Source organism: Macaca thibetana, chromosome 1 (assembly GCF_024542745.1).
Source record: "Macaca thibetana thibetana isolate TM-01 chromosome 1, ASM2454274v1, whole genome shotgun sequence".
Taxonomy (NCBI): domain Eukaryota; kingdom Metazoa; phylum Chordata; class Mammalia; order Primates; family Cercopithecidae; genus Macaca; species Macaca thibetana.
The window spans coordinates 190,794,979-190,813,054 of NC_065578.1; the positions used below are offsets into that span (position 1 = coordinate 190,794,979).

General features: G+C 41.3%; 1 protein-coding gene across 1 annotated transcript in view; it reads right to left on the minus strand.

Moving 5' to 3' along the window:
- Positions 1 to 17,604, minus strand: part of C1H1orf105 (chromosome 1 C1orf105 homolog) — a 48,430-nt gene extending 30,826 nt beyond the window's left edge. Inside the window, exon 1 of the mRNA XM_050768016.1 lies at positions 17,184 to 17,604. Within this exon, the coding sequence (XP_050623973.1) occupies positions 17,184 to 17,204 (21 nt within the window). The 5' untranslated portion in view covers positions 17,205 to 17,604. The remainder of the gene's footprint in view (positions 1 to 17,183) is intronic.
- Between the last annotated feature and the right edge of the window lie 472 nt (positions 17,605 to 18,076).

The window sequence follows — 18,076 nt, forward strand, 5'->3', positions numbered from 1 at the left end:
TCTGAGCAGTAGGCTTGACACTGGGCTTAAAATACTCAGTATACCATGCTGTAAACAGATGTGCTGCTATCCATGCTTTGTTGTTTTACTTATAGAGCACAAGCAGAGTAGATTTAACATAATTTTCAAGGTCCCTGGGATTTTCAGAATGGCAAACGAGCATTGATATCAAGTCACCAACTGCATTAGCCCCTAACAGCAGAGTCAACCTGTCCTTTGGAGCCAGATATTGACTTTTCCTCTTTATCTATGAAAGTCCTAGATGACACCTTCTAATAGAAGGCTCTTTTATCTACATTGAATATCTGTTGTTGAGTGTAGCTACCTTTGTCAATTTTTTTTTTAGTAGAAATAAATTGTTTTTGTTTCATTTTATTATATTATTATACTTTAAGTTCTAGGGTACATGTGCAGAATGCGCAGGTTTGTTGCACAGGTATACATGTGCCATGTTGGTTTGCTGCAACCATCAACTCGTCATTTGCATTAAGTATCCTAATGCTATCTCTTCCCCAGCCCCCACCCCCCGACAGGTCCCAGTGTGTGATGTTCCCTGCCCTGTGTCCAAGTGTTCTCATTGTTCAGTTCCCACCTATGAGTGAGAACATGCAGTGTTTGGTTTTCTGTCTTTGTGATAACTTCCTGAGAATGATAGTTTCCAACTTCATCCACGTCCCTGCAAAGGACATGAACTCATCCTTTTTTATGGCTGCATGGTATTCTGTGGTGTATATGTACCACATTTTCTTAATCCAGTCTATCATTGATGGTCATTCGGATTGGTTCCAAGTCTTTGCTATTGTGAATGGTGCTGCAATAAACATACGTGTGCATGTGTCTTTATAGTAGCATGATTTATAATCCTTTGGGTATATACCCAGTAATGGGATCACTGGGTCAAGTGATATTTCTAGCTCTAAATCCTTGAGGAATTGCCACACCGTCTTCCACAATGGTTGAACTAATTTACACTCCCACCAACAGTGTAAAAGCGTTCTTATTTCTCCACATCCTCTCCAGCATGTTGTTTCCTGACTTTTTAATGATTGCCATTCTAACTGGTGTGAGATGGTATCTCATTGTGGTTTTGATTTGCACTTCTCTGATGATCAGTGATGATGAGCATTTTTTCATGTGCCTGTTGGCTGCACAAATGTCATCTTCTGAGAAGTGTCTGTTCGTATCCTTTGCCCACTTTTTGATGGGGTTGTTTGTTTTTTTTCTTGTAAATTTGTTTATGTTCTTTGTAGATTCTAGATATTAGCCCTCTGTCAGATGGGTAGATTGCAAAAATGTTCTCCCATTCTGTAGGTTGCCTGTTCACTATGATGGTAGTTTCTTTTGCCATGCAGAAGCGCTTAAGTTTAATTAGATCCCATTTGTCTATTTTGGCTTTTGTTGCCATTGCTTTTGGTGTTTTAGTCATGAAGTCCTTGCCCATGCCTGTGTCCTGAATGGTATTGCCTAGGTTTTCTTCTAGGGTTCTTATGGTTTTAGGTCTAATGTTTACGTTTTTAATCCATCTTGAATTAATTTTTGTATAAAGCGTAAGGAAGGGATCCAGTTTCAGCTTTCTACATATGGCTAGCCAGTTTTCCCAGCACCATTTATTAAATAGGGAGTCCTTTCCCCATTTCTTGTTTTGGTCTGGTTTGTCAAAGATCATATGGTTGTAGATGTGTGGTGTTATCTCTGAGGCCTCTGTTCTGTTTCATTGGTCTATATCTCTGTTTTGGAACCAGTACCATGCTGTTTTGGTTACTGTAGCCTTGTAGTATAGTTTGAAGTCAGGTAACGTGATGCCTCCAGCTTTGTTCTTTTGGCTTAGGATTGTCTTGGCAATGCGGGCTCTTTATTGGTTCCATATGAACTTTAAAGTGTTTTTTTCCAATTCTGTGAAGAAAGTCATTGGTAGCTTGATGGGGATGGCATTGAATCTATAAATTACCTTGGGCAGTATGGCCATTTTCATGATACTGATTCTTCCTATCCATGAAAATGGAATGTTCTTCCATTTGTTTGTGTCCTATTTTGTTGAGCAGTGGTTTGTAGTTCTCCTTGAAGAGGTCTTTCACATCCCTTGTAAGTTGGATTCCTAGGTGTTTTATTCTCTCTGTAGCAATTGTGAATGGGAGTTCACTCATGATTTGGCTCTCTGTTTGTCTGTTATTGGTGTATAGGAAGGCTTGTGATTTTTGCACACTGATTTTGTATCCTGAGACTTTGCTGAAGTTGCTTATCAGCTTAAGGAGATTTTGGGCTGAGACAATGGGATTTTCTAAATATACAATCATGCCATCTGCAAACAGGGACAATTTTACTTCCCCTTTTCCTTTTCCCAATTGAATACCCTTTATTTTTTTGTCCTGTCTGATTGCCCTGGCCAGAACTTCCAACACTATGTTGAATAGGAGTGGTGAGAGAGGGCATCCTTGTCTTGTGCCAGTTTTCAATGGGAATGCTTCCGGTTTCTTCCCATTCAGTATGATATTGGTTGTGGGTTTATCATAATTAGCTCTTATTATTTTGAGATAAGTTCCATCAACACTTAGTTAATTGAGAGGTTTTAGCATGAAGGGCTGTTGAATTTTGTCAAAGACGTTTTCTGCATTTATTGAGCTAACGATGTGGTTTTTGTCATTGGTTCTGTTTATGTGATGGATTACGTTTATTGATTTGTGTATGTTGAACCAGCCTTGCATCTGGGGAATGAAGCCGACTTGATCATGGTGGATAAGCTTTTTTATATGCAGCTGGATTTGGTTTGCCAGTATTTTATTGAGGATTTTTGTATCGATGTTCATCAGGGATATTGGCCTAAAATTCTCTTTTTTGTGTGTGTCTCTGCCAGGCTTTGGTATCAGGATGATGCTGGCCTCATAAAATGAGTTAGGGAGGATTCCCTCTGTTTTTATTGATTGGAATACTTTCAGAAGCAATGGAACCAGCTCCTCTTTGTACCTCTGCAGCATTCGGCTATGAATCTGTCTGTTCCTGGACTTTTTTTGGTTGGTAAGCTATTAATTATTGCCTCAATTTCAGAGCCTGTTATTGGTCTATTCAGAGATTCAGCTTCTTCCTGGTTTAGTCTTGGGATGGTGTATGTGTCCAGGAATTTATCCATTTCTTCTGGATTTTCTAGTTTATTTGCATAGAGGTATAGAGGTGTTTATAGTATTCTCTGATGGTAGTTTCTATTTCTGTGGGATTGATGGTGATATCCCCTGTATTATTTTTTATTGTGTCTATTTGATTCTTCTCGCTTTTCTTCTTTATTAGTCTTGCCAGTGGTCTATCAATTTTGTTGATCTTTTCAAAAAACTAGCTCCTGGATTCATTGATTTTTTGAAGGGGTTTTTCTGTGTCTCTATCTCCTTCAATTCTGCTCTGATCTTAGTTATTTCCTGCCTTCTGCTAGCTTTTGAATTTGTTTGCTCTTGCTTCTCTAGTTCTTTTAATTGTGATGTTAGGCTGTTGATTTTAGATCTTTCCTGCTTTACTTGTGGGCATTTAGTGCTATAAATTTCTCTCCACACACTGCTTTAAATGTGTCCCAGAGATTCTAGTACGTTGTGTCTTTGTTCTCATTGGTTTCAAAGAACATCTTTACGTCTGCCTTCATTTTGTTATTTACCCAGTAGTCATTCAGGAGCAGATTGTTCAGTTTCCATATAGTTGTGTGGCTTTAAGTGAGTTTCTTAATCCTGAGTTCTAATTTGATTGCACTGTGGTCTAAGAGACAGTTTGTTGTGATTTCTGTTTTTTACATTTGCTGAGGAGTGCTTTATTTCCAACTATGTGGTCAATTTTAGAATAAGTGCGATGTGGTGCTGAGAAGAATGTATACTCTGTTGATTTGAGGTGGAGAGTTCTGTAGATGTCTATTAGGTCTGCTGGGTGCAGAGCTGAGTTCAATCCTGGATATCCTTGTTAATTTTTTGTCTCATTGATCTGTCCATTATTGACAGTGGGTTGTTAAAGTCTCCCATTATTACTGTGTGGGAGTTTAAGTCTCTTTGTAGGTCTGTAGGGACTTGCTTTATGAATTTGGGTGCTCCTGTATAGAGTGCATATATATTTAGGATAGTTAGCTCTTCTTGTTGAATTGATCCCTTTACCATTATGTAATGGCCTTCTTTGTCTCTTTTGATCTTTGTTGATTTAAAGTCTGTTTTATCAGAGACTAGGATTGCAACTCCAGCTTTTTTTTTTCTTTCCATTTGCTTGGTAGATCTTCCTCCATCCTTTTCTTCTGAGCCTATGTGTGTCTCTGCACATGAGATGGGTCTCCTGAATACAGCACATTGATGAGTTTTGACTCTTTATCCAATTTGCCAGCCTGTGTCTTTTAGTTGCAGCATTTAGACCATTTACGTTTAACGTTAATATTGTTATGTGTGAATTTGATGCTGTCATTGTGATGTTAGCTGGATATTTTGCCCGTTAGTTGATGCAGTTTCTTCCTAACATCGATGGTCTTTACAATTTGGCATGTTTTTGCAGTGACTGGTACCGGTTGTTCCTTTCCATGTTTAATGCATCCTTCAGCAGCTCTTGTAACACTGGTGGTGATTAAATCTGTCAGCATTTGCTTGTCTGTAAAGGATTTTATTTCTCCTTCACTTATGAATCTTAGTTTGGCTGGATATGAAATTCTGAGTTGAAAATTCTTTTCTTTAAGAATGTTGAATATTGACCCCCACTCTCTTCTGGCTTGTAGGGTTTCTACTGAGAGATCTGCTGTTAGTCTGATGCACTTCCCTTTGTGGGTAACCCAACCTTTCTGTCTGGCTGCCCTGAACATTTTTTCCTTCATTTCAACATTGGTGAATCTGACAATTATGTGTCTTGGGGTTGCTCTTCTCAAAGAGTATCTTTGTGGTGTTCTCTGTATTTCCTGAATTTGAATGTTGGCCTGCCTTGCTAGGTTGGGGAAGTTCTCCTGGATAATATCCTGAAGAGTGTTTTCCAACTTGGTTCCATTCTCCCCATCACTTTCAGTTATACCAGTCAAACACAGATCTGGTCTTTTCACATAGCCCCATATTTCTTGGAGGCTTTGTTCATTTCTTTTTACTCTTTTTTCTCTAAACTTGTCTTCTTGCTTTATTTCATTAATTTGATGTTCAGTCACTGATACCCTTTCTTCCACTTGATCGAATTGGCTATTGAAGCTTGTGCATGCATCACGTAGTTCTCGTGCCATGGTTTTCAGCTCCAGCAGGTCATTTAAGGTCTTCTCTACACTGTTTATTCTAGTTAGCCACTCCTGTAACCTCTTTTCAAGGTTTTTAGCTTCCTTGCGATTGGTTAGAACATGCTTCTTTAGCTTGGAGAAGTTTGTTATTACCGACCTTCTGAAGCCTACTTCTGTCAACTCATCAGAGTCATTCTCTTCATCTTTGTTCCATTGCTGGCAAGGAGCTGCAATCCTTTGGAGGAGTAGAGGTGCTCTGGTTTTTAGAATTTTCAGCTTATCTGCTCTGGTTCCTCCCCATCTTTGTGGTTTTATTTACCTTTGGTGTTTGATGTTGGTGAACTACAGATGGGGTTTTGGTGTAGATGTCCTTTAGTTGATGTTGATGCTATTCCTTTTTGTTTGTTAGTTTTCCTTCTAACAGTTAGGTCCCTCAGCTGCAGGTCTATTAGAGTTTGCTGGAGGTCCACTCCAGACCCTGTTTGCTTGGGTATCACCAGTGGAGGCTGCAGAACAGCAAATACTGCAGAACAGTAAATATTGCTGCCTGATCCTTCCTCTGAAATCTTTTTCCCAGAGATGCACCCACCTGTATGAGGTGTCTCCCAGTTAGGCTACACAGGGGTCAGGGACCCACTTGAGGAGGCAGTCTGTCCATTCTCAGAGCTCAAATGCTGTGCTGGAAGAACCACTACTCTCTTCAGAGCTGTCAGACAGGAACGATTAAGCTTGCAGAAGTTGTCTGCTGGCTTTTGTTCAGCTATGTCCTGCCCACAGAGGTGGAGTCTACAGAGGCAGTAGGCCTTGCTGCACTGCAGTGTCCTCCACCCTGTTTGAGCTTTCCGGTCGCTTTGTTTACCTACTCAAGCCTCAGCAATGGCGGACGCCCCTCCCCGAGCCAGGCTGCTGCCTCACAGTTCAATCTCAGACTGCTGCGCTAGCAGTGAGCAAGGCTCCTTGGGCGTGGGACCCGCCAAGCCAGGCACGGGAAAGAATCTCCTTGTCTGCCAGTTACTAAGACCTTGGGAAAAGCACAGTACTTGGGGCAGGAGTGTCCTGTTTTTCCAGGTATAGTCTGTCATGATTTCCCTTGGCTAGGAAAGGGAAATTCCCAAACTTCTTGTGCTTCCCGGGTGAGGCGATGCCCTGCCCTGCTTCGACTCGCCCTGCATGGGCTGTACCCACTGTACAACCAGGCCCAGTGAGATGAACCAGATACCTCAGTTGGAAATGCAGAAATCACCTGTCTTCTGCATCGATCACTCTGGGAGCTGCAGACTGGAGCTATTCCTATTTGGCCATCTTGGAATGGAAGCCTGCATCAATGTTCTTAGCTAGATCTTCTGGATAATTTGCAGCTTCTATATCAGTACTTGCTGCTTCAGTTTGCACTTTTATGTTACAGAGATGGCTGCTTTCCTTAAACCTCATGAATCAACCTCTCTTAGTTTCAAACTTTTCTTCTGCAACTTCCTCTCCTCCCTCAGCCTTTGTTAAATTGAGGAGAGTTAGGGCCTTGTTGTGGATTATGCGTTGGCCTAAGGGAATGTTGTGACTCCTTTAGTCTTTTACACAGACCACTAGTACTTTATCTGTATTAACAATAAGGCTGTTTTAGTTTTGTATCATGGGAGTACCACTTTTAATTTCCTTCAATAACTTTTTATTTGCATTCACATCTTGGCTAACTGTTTGTGACAAGCGGCCTGGCTTTCAACCTGTCTCGGCTTTTGACATGCCTTCTTCACTAAGCTTAATCATTTCTACTTTTGATGTAAAACGAGAGATGTGCGACTATTCCTTTTGCTTGAACAGTTACAAGCCATTTCAGGGTAATTAATTGGCTTAATTTTGATACTGTTGTGTCTCAGGAAATAGGGAGGCCCAAGAAGAGGAAGAAAGACAGGGAACAGCTGGTCAGTGGGGCTGTCAGAACACACACATTTATCCATTAAGTTTGCCCTCTTATATGGGTATAATTTGTGGTACCCCAAAACAATTACAATGGTAACATCAAAGATCACTGATCACAGATCAGCATAACAGATGTGATAATAAAGTTTGAAATATTATCAGAATTACCAAAATGTGACACAGGAACACGAAGTGAGCACATGCCAATTGGAACAATGGCACTGACAGACTTGGTTAACACAAGGTTGCCACAAACCTTCAGTTTGTAAAAAATGCTGTGCCTGGCTGGGTGCAATGGCTCACACCTGCAATCTCAGCACTTTGGGAGGCTGAGGTGGGAAAATTGCTTGAGCCCAGCAGTTTGAGACCAGCCTGGGCAACAAAATGAGACCCACTTCTCTATAAAAATTTTAAAAAATTAACTGGAGGTGGTGGTGAGTGCCTGTGGTCCCGGCTGCATGAGAAGCTAAGGCAGGCGGATCTTGAGCCCAGGAGGTCGAGACTGCAGTGAGCTATATTCACATCACTGCACTCCAGCATAGGCAACAGAGCAAGACCCTGTCTCAAAATAAATAAATAAAGGTTTAAGAAAAATTGCAAATAAAAAAATTCATTAAATGTTCTGTTGAGAAAATGTCAAGCAATCCAGAGCCCTTAACTGCTGCCATCAGAAGGATGATAAGGCTCAAATGTGGCATGCCTCTTTGGTGGCTGCTGGCACAGGGATTCAGGCCTAGAAAACAATTGGTATAAAGTAGTATGATGGTTGTCTGGGAAGTTACTCATCACTCAAATTCAGTGACCTAGTCACTGTCTTATATTTGAATCACACTGAAAGAGTGCAAGTAGAATATGAATGACTTAGAGTTTTAGAGAATACTGTGGTGTGTGTGGGAAAGGGGGAAGGTGAGGAGGAAAAGTTTACAGTAGCATTGGAATTAAATCCCAACCTGCCAAATACTTGCCAGCATAAGACACTGTCTGCCCTTCTCCCTCTGCACCCCTTTCTCCCAGCTTTGTTTCTTATCACTCTAAGTTACAGGTAAGGTTGCAGGGTGGTGTGGCAAGTGAGATCAAGGAGAGGAATGGGGAGGCAACTTTGCTCACCCTTCCAAAATGGTGCCAAGGATTAAAGTTGGCATGGAAGGGATTAAGAAGAAGTAGAGCTGTAGGATGACAGGTGCACTTTATTTTGTGGCATGATGCAGCTGATTTATGACTGGCATGTAACTAGAAGGCATGTGCATCTGGCTGTAGCAACATGCCTGGTGTTCTGTGTGGAGATTGTATTGGTGTCAGTAAACTTTTGAGAAATACTTTGGGCAGCTGGGTTACATTGTGGATTTGATAATTCATACTAAGCATATAGAGGATGCATATCAAGCCATCATTTACATCCTCTAAGCCAAAGGCTCAAGGACAAGAAAAAGAAAACAAGTCAGCAGAGGGCATCAGTTACACAGCTATACAAAATTTCAAACCCAGTGTATTTAAGGAAACAGGGCTGGAACACAGTGCCATCTTGTGGAAGTTATTGATTTCCCTTTTTATAATGAGATGCAATTAGAGTCGAAATTCTTGCTGAATTGTGGTTTGTGAAATAACTACATCTGAATTAATGAATCTGAGGTCTCCATAAATTCAGGAGGTAAATGGCATACTGGGGTTTGATAAATAATAGCACCTGTATTTTAGGGCACCCAATCCATGCTAGGTAATGTGCTATGCATGTTGTGTGTGTGTGTGTGTGTGTGTGTGTGTATTTGAATTTACGTCTTACAACGATCCTGTAAGAGGTTTCATTTCAATTTCACAGTTGAAGAGACTGAGACTCAGAGTGGGTTAAGTATTACCTAAGGCTATGTAGCCAACTTGCGCTAATAGTTTGCTTTTATTACACAAAGCCTGTGCTTGTGCCTGAATGGCACCCAGGACTAAAGGATAATGGTAGGCAGTTGCTTTTAATGCTTTGTCAAATCCCTCATCATTCCCTTTATCTCTTATTCTCTTCCCCCAATATCCAACAATATTCCCCAAAATCCAACAAAATATTTCGTGTCTACATAGGCCTCCCTCTACTCACCTTCTACTGTTCAGATTTTATAATGTGTGGCATCAGGAATTTATTGACAATAAATATTTTTTGAGCACTTACTGTATTACAAATACCATTCTGCATGCTTGGAATATATCTATAAATAAAAAGGACAAAGGTTCTTGACCTCGTAGAGCTTACATTATAGCAGGAGGAGACAGATAATAAACATAAATGGAAGACAGTAAGTGCTATGGAAAAAAGAAAAAAAGTGGCATAGCATTAAATAAAGAGGTCAGAGTAGGTCTCATGGGAAAGGTAACGTTTTACCAAAGACTTGAAGGAAGTGAGGGAATAATTCAGATTCCCTGGGGAAGAGCATCCCAGTCAGAGGGAAGAGCTGCTACAAAACCTGGTGTGCGTGGGGAATAGCAAGGAGTGGCTGAAGTGGAGTGAGCAACAGAAGATGAGGTCATAGAGGTAATGTGGGAAGCTAGATTATGTATGAGATTGTAAGCTATTAAAAGCTAAGGCTTTTACTGTGAGATGGGAGCCATTGGAGGGTCACGGAGAAAAAGAAGATACATATTTTGAAAGGCTCGTTCTGGTTGCTGTAGGGCAAGAGTAGACACAGGAAGAAGTATTAGGAGGATTTTGCAGTAATCCAAGCAAGGGATAATGGTGGCTCAAAACAGAGGATGGCAGAGGAAGTGGCAGAAAGTAGTCACGTTCTAGATATAATTTGAAAGTAAAGCCAGTGGGGCTACCTGATGTATTAGATGTAGGGTGTGAAAGAAAGAAAAGAGTTATAAATTAAGGTTTTTCCCCTGAACAAACTGAAATATGGATATGCCGTTAATTGAGATGGGGGCAGAGGAACGGTAACTGGAGATTTTTGGGAGGAAGATTAGGAGTTTAGTTAGGTGCATGTGGGGTAGGAAATGTCTTGAAGACATTTATATTCCCTGAGTAGGGAATATAGGAAATATGACCTTGGAGTTTGAGAGAGATGTATGAAATTCAATATAAATTTGAGATGTGTTGGCAATATAAATGATATTTAATGCTGTGAGACTGAATGAGATCACCAAGGAAATGGGTATAGACAGAGAAGAGGACCAAGAACTCCAAAGTAAAATGTTGAGAAGAAGCAGCAAAGAGATTTTGACAGCAAAACCACTGAGGCAAGGGGAAAATCAAGAGAGTTCTGTGTCCTGGAAACCAAGCATTGAATGTGTCTCCAGAGAGAGTGGGTGATCAGATAAAATGTGATCAGATAAAAACATGATAAAGCAAGTAAGACAGCTGAAAATTGACCTTTACATTTAAAAGAGTAGGTTTTTGTTGGAGTGCTGGGAATAAAAACCTGTTTGGTGTGGGTTTAAGAGAGAATAGAAGAGAAATTCAGCAGCAAGTACAGACAACTTTATAGTTTTGCTTCAAAGGGGAGCCAGGAAATAGGACAGAAACTAAAAGGGAAAGTGAAGACCAAAAAATGATAGCATGTTTGTACCTTGATTGAAATGAAATGGTAGAGAGCTGATAGTTGATGGTGTGAGAGGGAAGAATTGCTGGGGATATATTCTGGAATACGTAAGTGCACAAGTGCAAAGCCTGGCTTTTGACAAGGGCAGGGATGGTTGATCTATGGGAACAAGTGGGAAGACAGAGTATAGATGAATACCAGCATTAGTAAATGGGTGGATGAGGTGATGAGATTCTTGGGGAGTTCTTTTCTGATTGCTTCAATTTTCTCAGGGAAGTTGGAGACAGTGAATCAGCTGAGATTGAGGATGGCAGAGTGAGAGAAAATGTGTGAAACAACTTAGGACAGTGGGAGAGTGAATGAACTAGGGATACTTAGTATAATTGCTTGACAGTATTAAGGGATCACTTGAGTATGGTGGTGATTAATTTAAGGTGAAACCAGTTATCCTGGCTTTGTTCTTTGCTTGTGTGTGTGCTTTCCAGACCATGTACAGTTACATGGGTGCAAACCAGAGTAAGTAGAGAGTTAGATTTACCTAGAATGGTGGTTTTAACAAATTGAGAGAAGGGCAAGGGAGACAGGTATATATGCATAGGCATGATGATAATGATTGACCATGGAATTTAAGTTGGGTAAGGAGAGTGAACCTTAAGAAGGGTGAAGGATAGAGGGCTGAGGGACAGCATAAAGGTTAATAGATTGGAGATCCAAGAGATTAAAACAATAGAAGTAGGCTAGAAAGATAGGATATAGAGAAGAGAGAGTGGGGAAAGACAAGGTTTTAATTTTGGAAATAAGTAGCTGAGATAGAGTGGAGAGCAAGATCATTGCAAGGTCTCACTACTTAGCACTCAAGTAGAAGGAAAAAAAAGATCGTTGGAAGAGTGAAGTCAAGAAAATGAGAGGCAGGGTGGGGGTGGATTACCAACAAGCATATGAAAATCCCCAAGAATTAAAACAGGAGTATCACTGGAGGGAGTGACATTGAAACAGTAGCTAAAATCATCAAGAAATAAGCGAGAATGAATTGGGCATTGGTAGTTAAAAGCAACACGTAGGGACATATAGGTAGTGCTATAATCTGATGCCATGAGGTTCAAAGCTGGGGGTTTTAGGGAGGAGGAAGGAAGAATGATCTGAAAACAAAACAAAAAATGAGGATAACTACCCCACTTCAGGCTTAGCAGTGTGAGGGCTATGGGAGACAAACTGCCACCTTTTGAAAAGGATGCAGGGGAGGCAGTGCTTTTAGAGAAACTCTGGTTTGTTAGAGTAAGATTGTGAAGTGCATATCCAGAGAATAGGTTGAAGATATAGGGAATTTTGTTGATCATGGGCAGTGAATTATAGAGGAGACAGTGGAAGGGTTACAGAAGTTTGGGAGAGATGGGAAAAAAATAGGAACATACAGAACTGCATGGAAATTAGTGTGGAGAGTGGCCTAGAAGTCTAGGGGTTCTTGGATGATTGACACAGGCTGGGATAAAAGCTTAATGATATAAGTCCCAGTAAGTGTAAGGCAGATAATAGTAGTGAGTGTGAGGGGTGGGTACAGAGGGGTGAATTTTGGGGGCTTCCTCTTCACCTTGAAGGAGATGTGTTCTCAGAGTGTAGGCCTTTTCACATCCTCATGAGCATATTATTGCTAACTAACGGGATTAATGTGCTAATTCTCTGGGTGATGTGAATTTTGACAAGGACCTTTAGGGGATAATGTCACAAACTTCTTCAGAACAGTGCAAACTTCTACTAGCGAGCAGTGTCATTGTAGTGCTCTAAAAATTTTGATTTTGGGCAAAGTGATCAGAGCTTAGGTGACAGCCAGAGTTTGACCAACATTCTGTGGAAGGTCGGGTCTGATAAGGTATACTCCTTTGGCCACCAAGAGTGCTCAGGAGAGCTTAGCTGCAGGGGAAAGGCAGATTAGAAACAGCTGAAGGCTTGTTGGGTGTGCTAGCTTAGACCATGCCTATACTTTCTGCTTTAGTTTTCCTTTTGTAACTCACAGATGCCATCAGTGTTGGTTGTTTAACTTGGAAAACAATAACTATCATCGAAAAATTAAAACACCATTTTCCCTCAGGTATATTACTATGATTAATGAGATAATTTCCCCAGCAGCGTAGTCAGGAAGCAGCCATTTCCCAGTTGGTTGGCATGTGCTCAGCACCACAAGTCTGGCAACAGTATTTGTTGCTGCCTCCTTATGCCCATCACGTAATGCAGGGGTAAAAGTACCCAAGGAAAGGGCTTAGAAAGACAAATGGCCTTTTCTGCCACCAAATGGTACCAACTGGCATTGAGAATCAAGTAACATACAGTATGAGCCTAAGGTCTTCTGTCTTAAACAGACTAGCTCTGTAATTCTTTGACCATAATACTATTAGGATGATAGAACAAATTGATTTTACTAATGCTGAGGTCCCTCAGGTTCCCGTGAAACGTGGCTCAAGAGGAGCTGCTTCTACTTTACAAGCTCTATTGGCTCACTGCTTGCCACTCCAGGCTGGCCCTGTGGCCTTGTGCCGGGCCCGAGTGACATTTGGACTGGTTAATGAGAACACTGTGGGCCTCACACTGTTTTTAAGTTGCAAAATAAAAAAGATCTTTAAGGCATTGAGCGGATTTTGTGGATGTAGCTGAGAATATTTTTGTCTTTAAAAGAAAAAAAAAGGCAGAAGGAACCATCTCTTTGGCTCTAACTTGCTCTCCATTGCCTTCTGAATGTACCCTCAGAGATAAGAACAAGGAGACCAGGCACAGTGGCTCACACCTGTAAACTCAGCACTTTGGGAAACTGAGGTGGGCAGATCACTTGAGGTCAGGAGTTTAAAGACCAGCCTGGCCCACATTGTGAAACCCCATCTCTACTAAAAATACAAAAATCAGCCAGGTGTGGTGGCAGGCGTCTGTATTCCCAGCTACTCTGGAGGCTGAGGCATGAGAATTGCTTGAACCTGGGAGGCGGAGGTGGCAGTGAGCCGGGATCATGCCACTGCACTCCAGCCTGGGTCACAGAGTGAAACTCCATCTCAAAAAACAAAATAAAACCAAACCAAAAAAAAAAAAAAAAGAAGGGGATATAACTCCTTACAGCCTGAAAGGCTAATTTTTTGATAATGTTATGTGGAACATCAAAATACTTTGTCAGTAGCTATTCTGAGAGGCAGAACCCACATCACTAACTTCTTGGTTACTGCCTTGCAAAGTCTCTTTGGTCTTCTGGGGCTTCCTTAGGCTTTCCTTATTATCTGCTCATGGCTCATGTTCGTGAGGTTTATTGAAGATGTGAACTGGGGCTGAAAATTGGGATGTGACATAATGTACGATAAAATTTGATTTGATTATAAACCAAGTATACAAGTAGGAGTTTATAGTGTTGACTCATCCAATAGCCTGCCACCTAGTCTGATCTTAATATGTTGACAGTATTTAGATTCAATAGTAACTTGTAGCATCAAAAACAATAACAAAAATATATACAGATGGTCCCTGACATACAATGGTTCAACTTGGAATTATTTTTTTGTCTCCTCTGTGTATTTTCAAACAGCCTGGCTTCAGGCTCACTGATTCTTTCTTCTGCTTGATCAGTTCTGCTAAGAGCCTCTGATGGATGCATCCTTCAGTATGTCAATGGCATTTTTCAACTCCAGAATTTCTGCTTGATTCTTTTTAATTATTTCAATTTCTTTGTTAAATTTATTTGATAGAATTCTGAATACTCCCTTTCTGTGTTATCTTGAAATTTTTTGAATTTCCTCAAAACAGCTATTTTTGAATCCCTTGTCTGAAAGGTCACATACTTCTATCTCTTCAGTATTGGTCACTGATGCCTTATTTAGTTTGTTTGGTAAGGTCATGTTTTCCTGGATGGTCTTGTGCTTGTGGATGCTTGTCAGTGTCTGGTCTGGGCTTGTTTGTATGTGTCCTTCTTGGGAATGTTTTCCAGGTATTTGAAGGGACTTGGGTGTTATGATCTAAGTTTTTGGCCACTGCAGCCATATCTGCATTAAGGGGTACCCCAAGCCCAGTAACGCTGTGGCTCTTGCAGACTCATAGAGGTACCACCTTGGTGGTCCTAGATAATATCCAGAATAATTCTCTGGATTACCAGGCAGAGACTCTTGTTCTCTTCCTTTACTTTTTCCCAAAGAAACAGAGTCTCTCTTTCTGTGTTGAGCTGACTGGAGATAGGGGAGGGGTGACACAAGCACCCCTGTGGCCACCACTACTGGGACTGCCCTGGGTCAGACCTGAAGCCAGCATAGCACTGGGTCTTGCCCAAGGCCCACTGTAACTATTACCTGGCTACTATCTATGTTCGCTCAAGGTTCTAGGGCTCTACAATCAGCACGTGGCAAAACCAGCAAGGCTGTGTCCTTTCCTTTAGGGGCTCAAAGTGAATCCAGAGATGCTGTCTGGGAGTCAGGGCCTGGAGTTGGAAACTTTAGAAATCTACCTGATGTTGTATTCTACTGTGGCTGACCTGGCACCCAAACCACCGAAGTCCTTCCCACCCTTTCCTGCCCTTCCCCAGGCAAAGGAGTTTTTCCTCATGTTCACCACCACCACAGGCCCATGAGGAGTACTGCTGGGGTACTGCCAACGTTCACTTAAGGCCCAAGGGCTCTTCTGCCAGAATGTGTTGGATGTTGCCAGGAAAGTGACTTATGCTTCAGGGCAGTGGGCTCCTCTCTGGCCCAGAATAGGTCCGGAGATGCCATCCAAGAGACAAGGACTAGAATCAGGGACCCAAAGAGCTGGCTTGGTGCTCTTTCCCACCGTGGCTGAGCTGGTACCTAAGCGCAAGACAGAGTCCCCTTTATTCTTCCCTCTGCTTTTCTCAAGGAGAAGTGGTCTCTCCTCATAGCCATCAGACCTGTGAATGTGCTGGGTCACATCTGAAGCCAGTGCATTTTGGAGTCTCACCTGAGGCCCATGGTATGTACTACTTGGCTACTGCTACTGATTTTCCAGGGTCCAAAGGCTCTTTATTCAGCATGTGATGAAATCTGCCAAGACTGGGTCCTTCCCTTCAAGGCAGTGGGTTCCCTTCTGGCCCAGGGTATATCTAGAAATGTCATCCAAGAGCTAGGGCCTGCAATGTGTGCTCAGGATTTTGCCCAGTACCCTATCCTACTCTGGCTGAACTGGTATCCAAATTGCAAGACAAACTCCTTTTCACTCTTCCCTCTTCTCTCCTCAAGCAAAGGAAGGAGTCCCTTTTGGAGCCATAAGCTGTGTTGCCTTGGGTTGGGGGAGGGGTGATGTAAGCACTTACTTAGCCATCCTGGCTGGTGTCTTACTAGATCGTGTGATCCCCAGTCCACTGGCTCAGAGCCCAGCAGAGCACTAGGACTTGCCTGGGTATTGCAGTTGTTGTGGCCCAGACAGGCTTTCAAGTTTATTTAGGACCTCAGAGCACTTTAGCCCATGGTGGTGGAGGTAGTCGAAACTCAGTTTCTGAAACCTGGGATGGGCAATTCTCCTCTGGCTAGGGGTGGTCTAAATGGTCCCTCCATTGGCAACAGCTAAGTTCTGCCCAGTGTTGGCAGCGTGGAATTCTAGAGTCCCACAATCGCTGTGCCCTCCCTCCAAGTGCACAGATTTTCTCTCCACACTATGTGGCTGCTGCCAGGGGATGGGGGAAGGGTGGTGTCAGCAATTCAAGATTGTCTTTCTTACCTTTTTCAGTACTTCTTTCAGCAACATGAAGTTAAAACCAGGTACTGTGGTCACTTTGTGATCGCTGATTTTTGGTTCTTATGAAGGTGCTTTTTTGTTTAGATACTTGTTAAATTTGGTGTTCGTTCATGGAGAACAATCAGTGGAGGCTTCTGTTTGGCCATCTTGCTCTGCATCCTCCCCAACTTATGATTTTTTAACTTTATCATGGGTTCATCAGGGTATTGAATGCATTTTTGACTTACAATATTTTCAACCTGTGGTGGTTTATTGAGATGTAACCCTATCATAAGTGCACCTGTACTATGGTAATAGAGACAGCTAGTATATGCCTTTAAATAGGAAACATATAGTGGTACAGTGTCATAAGCTCAATATGATTTATTCAGATTTAGACCCTAGTAATTATAAAAGTCTATACAAGTTTGTTTTTTTTTTTCTTTCTCAGCAATCTTAAATTCCTGTGAATGAATTTCATTGTTTTAAAATGCATTCACAGTTGAAAAGGTTTACTTCTGAATCTCAGGGAACTAGACTAAAGAATCTGGTATCAATTTTCTGAGGATTAAAAAAAAATCATACTTAATGCTGAGTTATATTAAAGATGTTGGCAAGTACAACATTTTTTTTTCTAACTATAGGATAAAGAGCATTGAAATGTATCATGCTCCAAACCCATTAAAAGTATCTGCACCTGTAACTGAACATCAGATATTATTACCTTACTTCCTTTTGGCTTTCAACTTCTAGGCTGTCTGTTGAAACACCCCTCAATGTTTATGTGGCCTCCAAGGCATACAAACATTTTCAGGGGAACCCTATAAGGAAAGAATTGGAAGTTTCATTTATTTTTTTCCTACCTTTAGTTCTCTTTTTTCCATCTTTCAGATCTTTAGATGTTCTGAGTTTTTGTAGCTGGAGACTGGGGAAACCTAGCTCCCCTCACTGTGGCCAGTGGAAGACTGCTGTGGAGAACCTGAATCCAAAGTGTTTTTGTTAAGAGACAAAGTAAACAGGCCAGTTTAAAGTTTCAATACCAGTATGCCTCTTTCTCTACCAACACCTGTGTGATTTAGATCCTGAATCATATAATTCCATTCAGAATGAAAAATTCGGTTTCTGATTGGCTGAAATGAGTTCTAGTATTCCTTTCTTTGTTAGAAGTCAAAGTCACCATGTTCTGGAACATTAGCATGTGTCGGGTAAAGTTGATAACAGGATACTAAAACTCAAATAGCTGCTTCAGTACTGAAGTCAGAACAGTTCTACCTGGAAAAACGACCAAATTTTTCTCTTTTTATAGCACTACATTGTAATTGCTTATTTAGCTATTTTGTAAGCTACTTTTATTCTGTTACTTCTCTGGTACTCCCAGGGTCTAGGACATTATCATGAATTCAAGAAACGTTTGATGCATAAATAAAGGAATGAAAATGTATATGGAATGTTATGTTTACTAAAGGCACAATAGTTTGACTTTTCCTGACTCCTGAGTTATGATCAACTCTGAAAAAGGGAGTAATTTTTCAACTCTGTTAAACATAGTGGGGTGGAGGTGGGGGTAAGAAGAGTTGGGGAAGGGTATATTATGAAACACAGAAATACTATTTACTAAGTACATATTAACAAATCTTAGCATAATTTAATTTTACTCCAGGCTGTCCCCCTATCCTCTTCCCCTACCCTCTTTTTTCTGGCCTGTAGAATGTAAGGAGGGGAACACCCTTCTTTGTTAAGGAAAACTGAGTAAGGT